This window comes from Podarcis gaigeae, assembly GCF_964106915.1.
Source record: "Podarcis gaigeae genome assembly, chromosome: 15".
In the NCBI taxonomy this organism is placed as follows: Eukaryota; Metazoa; Chordata; class Lepidosauria; order Squamata; family Lacertidae; genus Podarcis; species Podarcis gaigeae.
The window spans coordinates 7,549,356-7,563,984 of NC_139692.1; the positions used below are offsets into that span (position 1 = coordinate 7,549,356).

A 14,629-nucleotide genomic window follows, 5' to 3' on the forward strand; every position below is an offset into this window, starting at 1 on the left:
CCCTCCCTCCATTTCAGGGATGCCCCTGAACACTGAACAACCCAGCAAGGTGCTTTAAATGTGTCTTGTGGTGGCAGGTTAAAGGCCAACCCAGTGTATCGCAGTCTGAGCTTGTGTGGATTAGAAGCCCCTTTGTCAATGGATTTCAGGAGCCTCTCCCAGAATAAATTCATGCCTGGCTTACTGCCCTTTGACCCATCCTACCTGGGCTGAGGAATGTTTGCAGGTTCAGCTGCATGAGAAGACAGGAGATGTCTCCCATTCTACCTCTGCCTGTGCCCTGTCTCCAAGAGCGGCCAGTCAGATGCTTCTGGGGAGTCCCCAATGAGGGCTGGGAGGCAATTTCATTATTTATTGCTTATTTATTTCAGCCCAAGAGGCTTCCAGTTAAAACAAGGCAGTCCCTGCAGGCTTACAATCTAAAAATCACGACAGACACACACAAGGGAAAAGGGGCAGGGAGGGGAGAGAGAAGCAGCCCTTCTCTGATGGTCTTCAGAGGCTGACTTGAAAGAGAGATCCCACTCTGGTGTCAATAAAAGCTTAAGATTTGCTGGAGAGGACCAAAGACCTGGTGGCCAAACACATCACACAAGGCACGAAGGCAGCCCTAACCCCATTTGGCCAGTACTGAGACTTTCCTCCCTAGTCCAGTGCTGAGAGAGGCTTCCTTGTTGAGGCTGGCCATTCCTCCTGTGTGTTGGTGTGTGCCTGTGCCACCAGGTTCAAAGGCTGAGCTTCAAGGCTGCAGGATCTGACCCCTGACACCTCCAGTGACTTCTGCAGGGTCTCCAGCAGACATGCCTCTATCCAGAGTATCATGAGGCCAGTCAGAGGGGCTGGTGTCTCCAGGTAGCTCTCACTGCCTTAACCAACAACTCTCTGTCCTTGCAGCCTGCTCCCCCAGCTTCTGTGGGGATGGGTGCCGGCAGCGCTGCTCTCCGTGCTTGAGCACATCGACCTACAACCCCCTGACGGGCCAATGCGATGGGCGCCACCTGCGCTGCGTCCGTCGCTTCACCCCCTCGTGCCTTCATGGTAAGTTTGGGGGGGGGCGGGGCGGAATATGAGTGACATAAAAATGCTGCAGCATGACTGAGTGAGGCCTTGTTGGCATATGACACCTGCTCTCAGAGATCTGCCCTGGTTGCTGATTTGCTCCTGCACCGAGTTCAAGGTGTTGCCATTTGCATATAAAGCCCATGGCAACTTGGGACCAGTTTACCTACGAGATTGTGTGATTACATGTGCCTATCAACTGCTTAAAAGGTAAAGGTAAAGGGACCCCTGACCATTAGGTCCAGTCATGACCGACTTGGCATAATTGGCATTGCTACAGGTGCCACAGATACACTTTGTTATAGCGGTGTGTGGGGGTGTGTACAATTTGACAACAAAACATACAAATTCTATAGCAAAACCAAAAATACCATCAAATTGACCTCCCCTCCCCCTCTCATCTGTGGTTTCTTTCATTTTATCTTTACTGCTGCATATCCAAACCAATACCTTATTATTTATTTTCTCTAATAATTTCCTTGAGTTATCTTTACTGCTCATTTTAATTAACCTTGCTAATGTTTTAAGTTGTTTACAATTTTTTAAAAAAATACTCAGTAAATTTCCCCCAGTCTTAGTTAAATTTCTTTCTTCCTGGTTCCTTACTCCTCCCATCAAAGTTTAGCCATCTCCACATACTCCACCAAGCACCTACACTTTGGAACTCCCTGCCTATTGAGATCAAGCAGGCTCCTTCACTGTACTCTTTTCAGCACCTGCTAAAAACATCCTTGTTTAGGCAACCCTAGCCAGGTGTTTGCAAAGTGGATGTGAATTTCAGTCTGTTTTAGTACTTTAACTTCTGTATGTTTAAAAGTATGATTGTTAATTTTCTTGATGTTACTGTTTTATTTTTCGGTAAGCCACTTTGAGGTGTGTGGCTTTTTTAAAAAAAAAGCAGTGTATCTTTTTTTAATGAAATAAATAAGTACAAGGCAGGCCTTCTTTTGCTCCATGAACTCCCACTGTTAGACGCATTTCTTTAGCTTAATCATTTACGCTCATCTTTTCTGTTAATAAAATAAGCCAAGTGGCATTGTGATAAAAGGGAAAGTCAACATAGAAAAACAAAACAATACATCATTGGAAATAACAACATCGTCAAGAGGCAGCAGCGCTACAGCTTCACAGAGAACAGGCAGGCTGGCAGGTTAGAGTCAGGGTCACGTTGCGAAGCTACTACTGCTCTGCCTGTGGTTGTTTTCCAGGTTTGGTGAGCTCGAGATGTCCACATGCTCCTGGCTGGTGGTTCTGGGACGGTCACTGCTATTACGTGGAGGAGCACAGCAGCAAGAACTGGCAGGGGGCAAAAGCCACCTGTCAGACATATGGAAAAGACGTGGGCCTCCTGACCCTCAGCAGTGCCAAGGAAAAGGCAGGTTGGGAGCTAGTCATGCTCCCAGGTGGCATGGCTGGCGCTCCTTGCTTCACTGTGGGGTAGCTGCCAGTAAGCTTGTGTGGCCCAGTTCAAGGCCAGTATATGAAGCCCTAAATGACTTGGGCCCATGCACCTTCCCCATTGCCAACCATCTTGGACTCTGCAAAATCAGTAGGTGAGGCCTATTCAGGGATGTTACTACAGGGCCTTTTCAGTGGTGGCTCCCATTTTGTGGAGTGCCCTTCTCACTACTGACTTTTAGGAGGAAATTTCCAAGCATTCCTGTTTGCCAGGCATTTGACGGCTGAAGGACAATGTTCCTGGCAACCAACCCTCAGATCACTGGGTTGGAGAACGTTTCCCACTTTTTGGAGGCTGTTTTAACTCTTTATAGGTGTTTATACCTACAAACATTTTGTTTCAATATATGGAGCTATGAAGCACATTGCTGCCACCAGAGAGCTGAATGTTCATGTTGTAAATGAGCAGGTTAAACCAGCGGAATGAGCCTCCTCTCCCACCCCCGTCCGTTCTTCCCCTCCAGGCCTGGATAGCAGCCATGGTGCAGAAGAACAGCTGGACAGGGCTGAATGATGTCGACAGAGACGGGACTTGGACATGGGCAGAGGGCCGAGCAGCCAACCTCTCTTCTCCCTGGTGAGTGTTTTGGGGGCAGGTGGCTGCCTTCAAGCAGACATGGGCAACCAGGCCAGCATTGACAAGAAAGACTCCCTCTGTGCTGGGCCAAGGGTTGAACCTGGGACCTCCAGCCGGCGTGGCCTGTCCTGTTTCGCTGCCTGAGGCAAAACATGACAGTGCTACCTATGCTGTCTCTAATTACAGGGGGCGTGTGGCTATGGCTTCTGGGTTCTGTCAAGGTCTTGCGAGCATCCCATGAGATCACGTGCTGTTCTTGCAAGATCACCCTGGAAGCTGCTGCTGCAGCTGCTTCACTTCGATTCAGTGGAGACATGGGTGGTGGTGGGATTCACACCCATGGAGGGGCCCCTTGGATTCTGTCACCTGAGGCAGCTACCTCAGTCTGCCTCATGGAGGGGCCGGCCCTGTTCTACAGGCAGAGCAGGTGCTTCACCACTGACGGAGGGGCTCCCTTTATATATTGGCCTTCTGGCAACCAACTTATCCAGAACTCCAGCAAACCTGAATCACAGAATCGTAGAGTTGGAAGGGACCCCAAGGGACATCTAGTCCAACCCTTATGCAGCTTCTGAAGGAGTGATCATCTCCCTGCATCTCCCGCCACCACACTGTCAGAACTGCACCACCAGCTTGCAAAACTTAGCACCTCATCCCTGGTCCCCATTGTCCTTCCTTCTCTGTCTGGCATGTGACTTTGGCTTCCTGGGCACCTGCCATTCCTTGTCAAGAAGTTGGTGGTCCCAGCCATTTTTGCTTCCCTCGCTAGGTTGGCGGACACACAGCTTGCTACCGGGGGCTGCCTGGAGATTGGGCCGCAGGGAGAGGGGCAGGTGGCTGCATCCTCGTGCTCCGAGCTCAAGCCGTGGGTGTGCGAGGGGCCACTGGGTAAGTGCTTGGCAGGACTTTGGAAGGGGACAATGCCACCAGGTCCCAGTGCTCTCACCTGGCTCTCTTGGCCAGAGAGCCTCTGCTACACTGAATGGATTTGGGAAGGATGGACTGTAGCCATAATCAGGGAAAGCAGCTTGGGCCTCGTTCTGGATAATGTCCCCCCGCCTCCTCCTCAGCACCCCGGAGTTCCTGCCCAGCGGAGCCCGGGTGGAGCCACTGGAATGGCAGCTGCTACTTCTGGGACCCCTCCTTGGCCAGCGAGTGGCAAGAGGCCCTACATGCCTGCCGGAGATTCAAGAATACAGAACTGCTGCACCTGACCTCTCCGCAAGAGAAGGTATGGCTTTTCTGTACCAGCATCTCTCCAGGAGCACAGGGCCCCTCATGATGACCTCTGATGGCATGCTGCCCATGGAGTTGGGCTGCAGTTTCCAGAAGACGGCTCCCTCACTGGCACTCCCCTCAGCCTGCAATCAAGGGGCAAGTGGTGCTTGCCCTAGGGAAGCTGGAGCCCTCTCCTTCCTTGATATTGACCTTCCTGGAGAACCCTGTGCCACCCTGTACGTGCCCAAGTCCCCCACCCCTCTCCGTGCAGGGAGGCAGGTGAAAGGTCAACTGAGGCATCATGGGATGGGTGCCTTCTTTCCACCCACCCTGAGGTTGCGGTTGCCATGTTTGTTCTAGGACTGGGTCCGCTCAAACTTTGGAGGCTCCTTCTGGACGGGCTTGAATGACCTGAAGGAGGAATCCGTCTTCCGGTGGACAACACAGGAGCCCCTCAGCGAGCAGATGGGACAGTGAGCACCCGGGTGGTTCCTCCAGGGCCCTTTCCCCCTAGATATGACTGCCCTGTGGGCGAATGGTGCTGGGGAAGGTCATGCCCCACCAAGCTTTAAGTAGATCAGCTCAGACACCCCCCCCCCAACAATGTTATTGTTTTGTAATAGAAAATTGCTCAGCTTAATCCAAAATGACCCAGCTGGCATTGCAGCCCCTGACTGGGCACATGCAATGGGATCCAATCCCAACCCAACTCCTGTGAGTCTCCTCCCTTATCCATCAGAGCTTCCTGACATCAGTGGCTGGGAAAACTGCATTTTCCATTCCTCCTTGTACCTGGTGCGCTGTATAGCCAGCCTGCATCCCTTCTATCTGTCTGTCTCTCTTTCTCCCTCCCCTCTGCCTGCTGCCACCATCAGTGTAGCAACCAATGAATAATGGGGCTGGAAGGAACATAGTTTGAAGGACTGTTGCTGGATGAGAGCTTAGGGGAAGGAGGGAAGGAAGTGAACACTGCCCTAGCTCAGATGAGAATCTGAGCCATGGAAGAATAGGTTGGGAGGGTAATGGTGTTCATCTCATGTTCGAGGAAAGCATTGCATTTTGAACCAGGATATGAGATGTGGCAATACCTCTGATGATGAATTGAATTTATATGCCCTGGAGTGCTGGCATCCTAGTTGAGAGCATTTGCAAAATTCCTTTTGGAGGGAGCTCTTGTGACCTCCCTCCCCAGAGCCCTGGAGCACAAACAACCCTCTTCCTTTTGCTTTTGTGTGTGGGGAAAGGTACCTGAAGGATGATATGGCTGATGGGGGCCTGAAGGACTGTGTGTGGTTCAACTCATCAACGGGGCTTCTCGGTGATGCCAGCTGCAAGGAGGAGAGGCCCTTCCTGTGCAAATGTAGTGAAGGTAATTAGTTTATTTGTTGAATTTGTGAGTTGCTTTATCTTGCCCAGGGCAACCCAAAGCTTCTTACAACCAACCCAACCCTCCTTCCCTGAGGAGGGAGCACATGCATGTACCCCTTTTGAGGGAGCACATGCATGTACCCCTGCCCATGCATGTACCCCTTTTGAAAGCTACCTGAGACCCTGGCTGTTATTTTTACTTGTTGGTTATGATGGTCTTTTCTTCTGCTCTGCTCTTTCACTTTGCTTTTATGCGAGTCACCTTTGGGGGTTGTTTGGGGGACGAAAAGCCGCATTCGAATGCATCCGCAAATAAATAATTTTACAACATGCCATGTAAACAGGCTCTGTTGGTGGTTTTAATTGTGGAACATTAGCTAAGCTGGCCACACCATGTTTCCCTTCCCAGCAGCCACAGAATGGTTTGATGAGCAACCTGGCCACGGCGTGGCAGGAGAGCCATCTGTGCTGTACCCCTCCGCTGAGAGCCTGGAGCAAGCAAAGCAGGAGTGCCTGATGGAGCACAATGTGTGTGCCGCGGTCCTCCAAACAGGGACTGGCTTCTATCTGATAAGCTCCATGGACAGCATTGTCTCCAAGCCAGATTCAACGCTTTACAGGTGGACCAGTAAGTGAGTCTTGTGTGAGTCTCTTTGTGTCCTCTGCCTGAAGGACGTGATGGTTCCTCCTTGCTGAGGAGTGGAGCTTCCAGGTGTCGCGGCAGTGCACTTCTCTCCAGGGAGAAGGAGGTCTCCTTGGGGGCTTTCAGAAGGATCTCTAAAGCCCCTGTGTGCAGCAGGGATGCTGGACTAGATCTTGCCTAGATCAGCAGGGCTCTTCTTATGTCCTTATGAGAGAAAGGCATCACCAAAGTGTAATTCTGAACCATGCCTGCCCAGGGGCAGAGTGCCACCCCCAGCGATCTGCAGCATGCCTGCATCCTGGCTGCTCTGGTGAGGAGCACTTGCACCAGGTCATCCAGGTCTGCAATGCAAAGGCCTTAGGGCCTGTCCAAACTGGGGTTAATGCAGTTTTTGAACCACTCACACCTCATCCATGTGGGGGTTCTCCTCCAACATCTCTTCCCTAAATCCAGAGATTCCTTGTGCTTTGAAAATCCAAACAGGAGAGCTGCATGGATTGCATTAAGCCCAGGTATGGACAGCCCTTTGTCGAGAGCTGCTTCCATGTGCAAGACATGAAACTGGTGCAGCTTTCCCTGTTGATTATAGGAAGAACTTCATCTGCTGGACTTCTGTGCATCATGCTGATGTTAAAGAACAGCGAAAAAGCAATGGGGGGGGGGGAGTGTCAAGCCAGCTGCAGTCTGTGGGCCAGCCTAAAAGGCGAAGCCACTGTCCATCTCGGCCTCCTTTCTCCGCCCTCATTGGCTTGCCTGAGAGCCAAGTTGAAATAACAGCAGCAATAGTCACTCAAGTCAGGTGTTTGATGAGAACATCCTGCTGGCTTTTAATGCTGTGTGTTATGTCGCGAACCCCCAGAAACGTGGTTGCTTGGAGGAGAGAGCTGTGTGATGTCAGCTGCTTCTGGGGCTACCATGCCCTTCCCTCTCATGCCTGAGCCCTGCTGCACTCATCGCTCTGTTTCCTTTCAGTCTGTGCAGAGGGCTTCAGCGGCCCCTCCTGTCGTAGGGCCTCGGCACCCCCACCACGACCTGCCTGCGACTGCAGCGGCCGATTCCAGACAACAGCTGAGAAAGGTGAGGGAGCCGGCAGTCGTTGTCACAGAGCCTCTCTTGGGGAGCAGCAGTGGCTCAAGAAACTCATTTTTTTGCGGCCTGTGCCAACATTCCAGTGGGTTACATAACATGGCTGGCAGGCTGTGGCCACTTAGGAGTGCAGAAGTACCTGCTCAGTTGCTGAGCACCAAACCTGGAGGATTGTGGTTCATCCTAGCAGCAGTGTGTGTGTGTGTTTGAGAGAGAGAGAGAGCACATCTTAGTCATACATACCTGTGTGTAGCTGCTCCCAGCAGGACATCCTGTTCCTGCCAGCTGTCCTGGGCAACCCCAGTGACAGAAACCTGCTTGTTGCAGAGGCGGGTGGGGACAGCGGGCACAGAGTAGTCTGTTTACTTTCCTGACGGAACAGGTTCCTATGCATTCCTTTTGACATGGCATAGCTGCAGTCCTATCCCCACTTACCTGAGAGTAAGTTTCGTTAAATTCAACAAGACTCATTTCTGTGTAGACACGATTAGTATGGTGCTGTTAAACATGATCTGCCCTCTCACACTGGAGGTGATGAATTTCTTCCCCCTTCTCCTGGATTGTATTCTGGGTCTCTCCCCCCCCCCCCCCGGGCCCCTTCCTATCCTTGTCTGCTTTCTTTTCCTCTTGAGAAAGGTGCCATCAGAAGGTGAGCCTGATGCTATGCTGGGCCCTGCAAAATGGGGGGGGGGGGGCAATATGTCTTCACTGAGTCGTGGAGAAGCAGGGGTAGAGGGAGGCCTAAGTGGGGTGGGTGGAAATATAGACTTGCATTTTTGTGGCAGCACCAATTGCATTTCTTAGATAACTTATTCAGGAAGCAAATTCGCTCCTTCGGTTAACAGTGAATGACTTCAGCGGACTCTCTTGCGCCTGGTGCGTGACGCTAGCCAGTCCTTAGAACGTGTTGAGAATGGAACTTTCTGACCCAGCCTTCAGCCCTGTACATCTGGGGCTTGGCTCTGTTACTTCAGCAATGGTGGAAAGCCATAGGCTGAGATGCTTGGGGTGGGAAAGGCATTCCAGAGCTGTGGGGCAGCCCCTTCCCTAGCCCTTGGAGGGTGTTTTCACCAGAGTCTGGCACTGTCCAATCCTCCTACCATGTGTACTGACCCCACCATTTCCTGGTTCTGGCATCCTTCCTTTGCACAGAGTATGGGTTTTGCGGTGTGTGGGGGGGGGGGAGAGAAGTTGACTTAAACCAGTTTACACTGTTGGTAGCATAGGTATTTGCATAGTTACATCCTGCTGAGTAGGAAGAGGAGGCGGCGAGTCTGAGGTTTTGCCTGAGACAAATAACTAAGGGGCCTTTTCTTGTTGCAGTCTGTGGTGTCCCAGTGCAGACGTGTGTGGAGGACTGCCAGCAAATGACAACCTGGAGCAATTGCTCTCTCTGTCTGCCTGCCTGTACTGGTAAGCAAAGAGCCCCTGTCCTGTGAGTTGGGTTGGGAGCACATGGGCAAACCCTCCGCATTCTCTGGGCCCTCAGTCTCTGGGCTTAGATTTCCAAGGATAACAGCTTTCTTTCTTAAAACAATATCCCTGGTGTGTTATTCCTTGGCATGGCATGGCATGGCGTAAATAGTCTGAGTCCTGCATATCCTTACAAGCCACTTTGCAGGACCTCAATCTTTCTGCAAGTTAAACAGAATAAAAATAAACATTGCAAAGCCCAAGCTCCCCACTGAAGCAGAGCTGCTTGCCAGACCTTGGCTTCCTTGCATGTGGAGAGGTATTTTCCTAAACCTGCCTGAGCCACTGAAAACCGGCCTTACCAGGCTTCATTCTTCTTCATTTATTTGTTTTGTGTATTTGTACACTTTACTGGCTGTGCTGGCAAGCGGAGCAGAGGTGGATGGCCTGCTGTTTATAGTAGGATCCTAATGGATGCAATGTTAAGTGTTGTTGAATTTGGGCCTGGTGATGTGGAGAGGGTGAAGCACTATGGAGCCTCTCGAAGCCAGTACCTCTTATTTGGGTGGGTGGGGGACACTACAGGTGGCCAGGCTGTGTCTTGTGGCCACTAGTAGAGCACAAGTCTAGTGACACCAGATCCATACACTTGCTGCCCAGTTCCTTAAACTGCACAGCTCCTTGCCACTTACCTGTTGACGGGGCTCGTGGGATACTTCCTTGCTAGTTTTGTCTGACTGGTTGCTGGCTGCTTCCTTTTTTCCAGAGCACCAGCCCTAAAAGTTAGGATTGTGCTTTGTATCAGCAGCTCCACCTCCTGCCCCTGCCACGCCCCTCCTATTTAGTTCTATGTTTAATAAATATATACAGTATCCTGCCTTTCCTCCCAAAGATGGCCAGGGTGGCAGCGAGTAACAAAACATTACCCAAAACATTTTAAAATGCTTCCAGTGCAGAGGCAGATTGGAAAAAGTCTCAAACTGAAAGTGTTGTTGGAAGAGGAAGGTCTTCAGCAGAGATGGTACTTCCCCTATGCTGCCTCTCCCAGCAAGGAGCCCTCTTTGGGTAGCTGAAATGCTTCTTCAGCTGACAGCTTTGTGCTGGCAGGAAGGGGTCCAGCACAGGACCCTCCTCCCTCCTTGGGTTGGTCTGGGCATGGAGGAGTCGGCAGGTACGGAACCAGCCACCCAGTGTGCTTTCTTTTCCTCTATCCCCCAGAAGTGACCCTGATGAGCGGCCTAGATCCTGAAGAGCTGGCCCTCATCACCATGGTCCAGTACAAAGTGCTGCACTCCCTCAACCTCACCGCAGAAGACGAAAGGGACCGGGGAAACTCCTCCAAAATCATCTATGATGCCAAATACCCATGATGCTGTTTCTGCATCCTGACGGAAGGAAGGAAGGGGCCAATAAAAGGTTTTTTTGGGGGGGTTCGTCCCCTCCTATCTACTTGAGGCTTGCATCCTGGGTGTTCCTGTTTCCACTGGGAGCTTGGCTGCATGGATGGGCCCCTTCCCAGAAGCAGGGGCTCAGGGCAAAGTGGCAAATTTGGGTGTCCCATTTGAAGAGGGAGGGAGTTGTGGCACCTTTCCACTCCGGTTGGCCAGCCAGATGCCTCAATGGGAAACCCTAAAACAGGAGCTGCATGCAAGAGCAACTCTCCTTTGGCTTCCAGCAATGGCTATTCAGAAGCACCCCCTCCCCCCCCATGGCTGTTAGCATCTGCAGTCCATGGGGCACCTCTTGTGCAACTGGAAATGGGCCAGTAGCTGGCCCGCCTTATGGCAGAACAAAAGCTGCTTTGTCAGAGTTTTCATCCACTTCCTCCATCGTCCTGTCCCCTGCAGCAGACAGCCAAGTCCCTCTCTGACTGTCAGGAGCTGGAGTCAAGCGTAGGCAAGGCCCTTGGGAATCCTGGTTCCAGCCTCATGAGCATGTTGTTGCATCATTCCTCCTCCTCTTCAAATTTGCCTAGTCCTTCTCCTGAAGCCATCCAAACTGACTGTCACCCACCTCTTGTGGTGTGAATCCCCTCAGCTATAACTAGGCCTTGTGTTTCAAGGCTGACCTTACCTTACAGGCTTCCTGCTGCGAGCCTGAAATGCCGCTCTGAGCAGCTCCTTGGAGGAAGGGCAGGGTGAAGCACACTAATAAGTAAACCAGTTAACTTGCCTGGCATGATGTGCCAGGGCAGCCTGAGAGCAGCAGCCGAGGGGTGATGCCAGGCAAAGCCAGGAGCCGGCTATCCCAGGGCAGCCTGGTGTGGCTCTTTTGGAGGAGACAGGCTGGGCCCAGGAGGAAGCTGCGGCTTTGCCCCTTGGCAGGCAAGGCTGCCCTGTTAAAATATTTGCTAAGGAAGAGCGAAAGCTCCACCCATCATCAGCTGCACCCAGAAGAGAAGCCAAGTTAATAGCTGGGCAGAAGCAAGGCTGGCATGCAGGACTCTGCTGGAGCAAGGGCAGTTGCTAAGAAGGGGAGCCCGAGAATTGCCCTCCTTTTGCAGGGGAAGGCTGGTGGGTTGGGAGGTTTTTGGCACAAGCTGTGAATCCTGGCCCAGGAGTCAGGGTGGGCATGAAGAGGCGGCTCCATGGCTTGGTGTGGTAGAAGCCAGGTCCTCCCCTCAGGCTCCAGCCTTACCCGCTGCACTTGCCTTCAGACCTTTGCCACTTTCACCCTCCTCCTCCTCCTCTACCCATCCCCCAGCTGCTCTGCCTGCCCAGCTGTTTGCAGCTGTACCTCTGGGGAAATCAACTGCATGGAGCACAAGCTGCGCTGGGTACCGGAGGACCTTCCAGCCAATGCCACCACTGTCCTGCTGGACTACAACCGCATTGCTACCCTCCAGAACCGCACCTTTGTCGTCCAGGGCGCCCTGCGCCACCTGAGCCTTCGGAGCAACATCCTCGGGGTCATCCACCCCCAGGCCCTGGCTGGCCTTAGTGAGCTGCAGGAACTGGACCTGAGTGGGAACTACCTGATTGTCCTGCAACCCAATACTTTCCTCCCCGTGCCGAGCCTGAGGATGCTGAACCTGGGGAACAACAAGCTCTTGACGCTGGAGCCAGAGCTGCTCAGGTCCTTGCCCCACCTCGAGTCTCTGTTTCTGCAGGGCAATGCGCTTGTTTCACTCTCGCCCGACCTCTTCAGCAACCTGCCTTCCTTGCACTTCCTCAGGCTGCACAACAACCCCTGGGGGTGCACCTGCGCCATCCAGCCCCTCTACCAGTGGCTCACTGACAACGTGGAGAAAGTCCCAGGTGAGCAGGACTCAACAGGGAAGGGGTTGGAAAGCTCACCTGTAGCTGGTGGCTTTAACAGCAACGATCACCATTATTTATAGTTTTATTTCATGAAATTTATATACAGTAGACCCACAACGTAGGCACATTTAACTTTTGCACATTTAGCTTTATGCGCTTGGCAAAAAAAAATAATTAATCATTTTTTTTAAAATGGGTATCTGGGGGGGGAAAGATGTTGACAATTCCACCAGCTGCTGCACCTGTGTTTTGACTCTGCACAATTTTGGCTTTATGCACTATCCCTGAAATGTAACCCCCATGTAAGATAAGAGTTGACTGTACTGCTTGATTGCAGAAAACCTCAAAGTGTTTGAAATTTTTATTTTCAGTTCTTTTCCCCCGTTATCTCCACCGCCCTTCTAAGTTCCAGCAATACTAATCTGTAAACACATTTTCTCAAAACAAATAAATAAATTGGAGCCATAACAATTTTTTTTAGGGGGAGGATTCAGTTTCCCAAGCAGCTTGCCAAAAAGAATACATGGTGTGTGGTGGGCGAAGCAGGGCAGCTGGGAGCAACTGGCTTTTATTATAGCACCATCAGCTCCTTTAGAAATGACTAAGATCTGTTTGTTCGTTTAGGGTTGTATCCCACAAAGTTCAAAGCAGACCCATTGGAACAAATGAACCTAAGTTAGCCATGTACAGTGGTACCTCAGGTTAAGTACTTAATTTGCTCCAGAGGTCCATACATAACCTGAAGCTGTTCTTAACCTGAACCACCACTTTAGCTAATGGGGCCTCCTGCTGCCGTGCTGCCAGAGCACGATTTCTGTTCTCATCCTGAAGCAAAGTTCTTAACCTGAAGCACTATTTCTGCGTTAGTGGAGTCTGTAACCTGAAGCGTATGTAACCCGAGGTACCACTGTACATTAGTTTCAGCAGGTCTTCTCTGAGTAGGACTAACATTGGATACAACCTTTATTTCTAAATTAGATTCCTTCCCCGCCAGACACCCGGGGAGGGGGGTCACAACTATCTCCGGTTTGGCAATTAATCATGTGGAAGACATATTGATGAACTTTTATGGAGGTTATGGGACCTTGTCAAGCACCACATGGCACTGCTGTTTTGATTTCTTTTCTGGCTAACTTTAGAACAGCAGGTGCCTTGGTCTCCCTAAAAGCTCCTAGCAGAAGCAACCTCCAAGCAATCCACGTTAATTCCTTTGGCAGGCAGCTTAAGATCTTAAACCGGTTTGTGCTTGTTGGTTAGCAATCCTCTGGTCCAACACCCCCAACTGCTGCAATAACCACAGCCTTGCTCTGAGTCTCCGTGTCTCTCCCTTTTCCAGAGGTGGACTCTGTCTCTTGCAAACGTCCCACACAGCTCACCCAACATCCCATCACTGCCATTGGGAACGAGTCCTTTGCTCACTGCCGGGAGCCCTGGCTGAACGTAAAAGATTATGCTTTCTTCCTGCTCATTGGCCCGTCCACCTTCTTAACCAGCATCTGCATCTGCATCCTCTTCGGCTCGCTAGCGGTGGCCCAAGCAAAGATCCTCAAGGTGTCGTCCATCCGGCCAGGCGCCCTGGCAAGGCGTGCAGAGCGTGGTCCTCGCTAGCCAAGCTGCACCTCCAAAGTGCCACTGTTTCGATGACTCCCCCTCAGTCTCTATGGTGTAGTTACGCTGTGGCCCTGCGATGTGGGTCACTGTTACTCCTGGTTTGTTGATGGTATTGAGGGTTTACCTGGATGGGAACGTGAGAAAGCCTTGGGTAAGAGTGTGGGTGTGCAGCTAGAAAACAGGAGGCAGGTTTGCAGTGAAGTGGCAGCAAGCTTCTGGACCTTTCCTCCTATCCCACCCTTTGACCCTAGAAGAAGTGACCCCCACCAGCTCAGTGACCCCCAAGATCACAAGCCAGCCTTGAGTCAAAGGTGACATGCTAGAAGTTTGTGAAATTATAGGCAGGACAGAGAAATGAAGCTGAATGTGGGAAGATTCAGGACAGACAAAAGACAGATTTTCTTCGTGCAGCAGAGCTAAACTGTGGAACTCGCTTCCATTGGGAGACAGTGATGACCACCAACCTAGATGACTTTCAAAGAGGGTTAGACAAATTCATGGCTATTGGTGGCTAAGCTCTGCCTCCACAGTTGGGAGGCACTAAATGCTTCTGAATACCAGCTGGTGGAAACCACAAGAGAGGAGAAGGCCTGTGTGATCAGGTCCTGCTTATGGGTTTTCCAAGGTGAGAACAGATGCTGGACAAAATGGGTCCCCATTGGCCTGATCCTGCAGGGCTCTTTTCATGTTCTTGCCAACAGAAATGCGACTGGGTGGAGCAGTGTTGACATCAGCAGCTGTGGACAGAGGCAGTGCTGAGTACCCTTCTTCTGCTCTGCTGCGTGTCAGCACCATCACTGGCTAGAGTGTGTTTTGCAGCCGCTAGCACAACAGAGGGGACCCAATCAGCTTCCAGCTAGCGCTCTAAAGCAGGGGTCAGCAAACTTTTTCAGCAGGGGGCCAGTCCACTGTCCCTCAGACCTTGTGGGGGGCCAG

At 51.5% G+C, this 14,629-nt stretch overlaps 3 protein-coding genes across 3 annotated transcripts in view; all 3 read left to right on the plus strand.

Moving 5' to 3' along the window:
• Positions 1-11,596, plus strand: part of LOC310832041 (uncharacterized protein) — a 38,625-nt gene extending 27,029 nt beyond the window's left edge. The window contains exons 21-32 of the mRNA XM_083713373.1: positions 895-1,038; positions 2,268-2,434; positions 2,982-3,094; positions 3,864-3,982; positions 4,165-4,325; positions 4,673-4,785; positions 5,557-5,681; positions 6,090-6,308; positions 7,296-7,400; positions 8,733-8,822; positions 10,041-10,238; positions 11,526-11,596. Of these exons, the coding sequence (XP_083569499.1) occupies positions 895-1,038; positions 2,268-2,434; positions 2,982-3,094; positions 3,864-3,982; positions 4,165-4,325; positions 4,673-4,785; positions 5,557-5,681; positions 6,090-6,308; positions 7,296-7,400; positions 8,733-8,822; positions 10,041-10,192 (1,508 nt within the window). The 3' untranslated portion in view covers positions 10,193-10,238; positions 11,526-11,596. The remainder of the gene's footprint in view (positions 1-894; positions 1,039-2,267; positions 2,435-2,981; positions 3,095-3,863; positions 3,983-4,164; positions 4,326-4,672; positions 4,786-5,556; positions 5,682-6,089; positions 6,309-7,295; positions 7,401-8,732; positions 8,823-10,040; positions 10,239-11,525) is intronic.
• LOC310832095 (beta-4C adrenergic receptor-like) overlaps positions 1-14,629 on the plus strand; it is a 685,807-nt gene that overhangs the window by 427,752 nt on the left and 243,426 nt on the right. The gene's annotated exons all lie outside the window — the stretch shown is intronic.
• LOC310832161 (leucine-rich repeat-containing protein 26-like) lies at positions 11,256-14,201 on the plus strand. The gene is made up of 2 exons (XM_083713789.1): positions 11,256-12,079; positions 13,419-14,201. The coding sequence occupies exons 1-2, from the start codon at positions 11,410-11,412 to the stop codon at positions 13,688-13,690; spliced, it is 942 nt and encodes a 313-aa protein (XP_083569915.1). The 5' UTR covers positions 11,256-11,409; the 3' UTR covers positions 13,691-14,201.

What these genes read in the sequence shown, in the direction of transcription:
- LOC310832161 (XM_083713789.1), top strand. Translation starts at nt 11,410, where the DNA reads ATGGCTTGGTGTGGTAGAAGCCAGGTCCTCCCCTCAGGCTCCAGCCTT. An exon ending in CAACGTGGAGAAAGTCCCAG is followed by an intron (nt 12,080 to 13,418) that starts GTGAGCAGGACT and finishes TCCCTTTTCCAG; the next exon opens with AGGTGGACTCTGTCTCTTGC.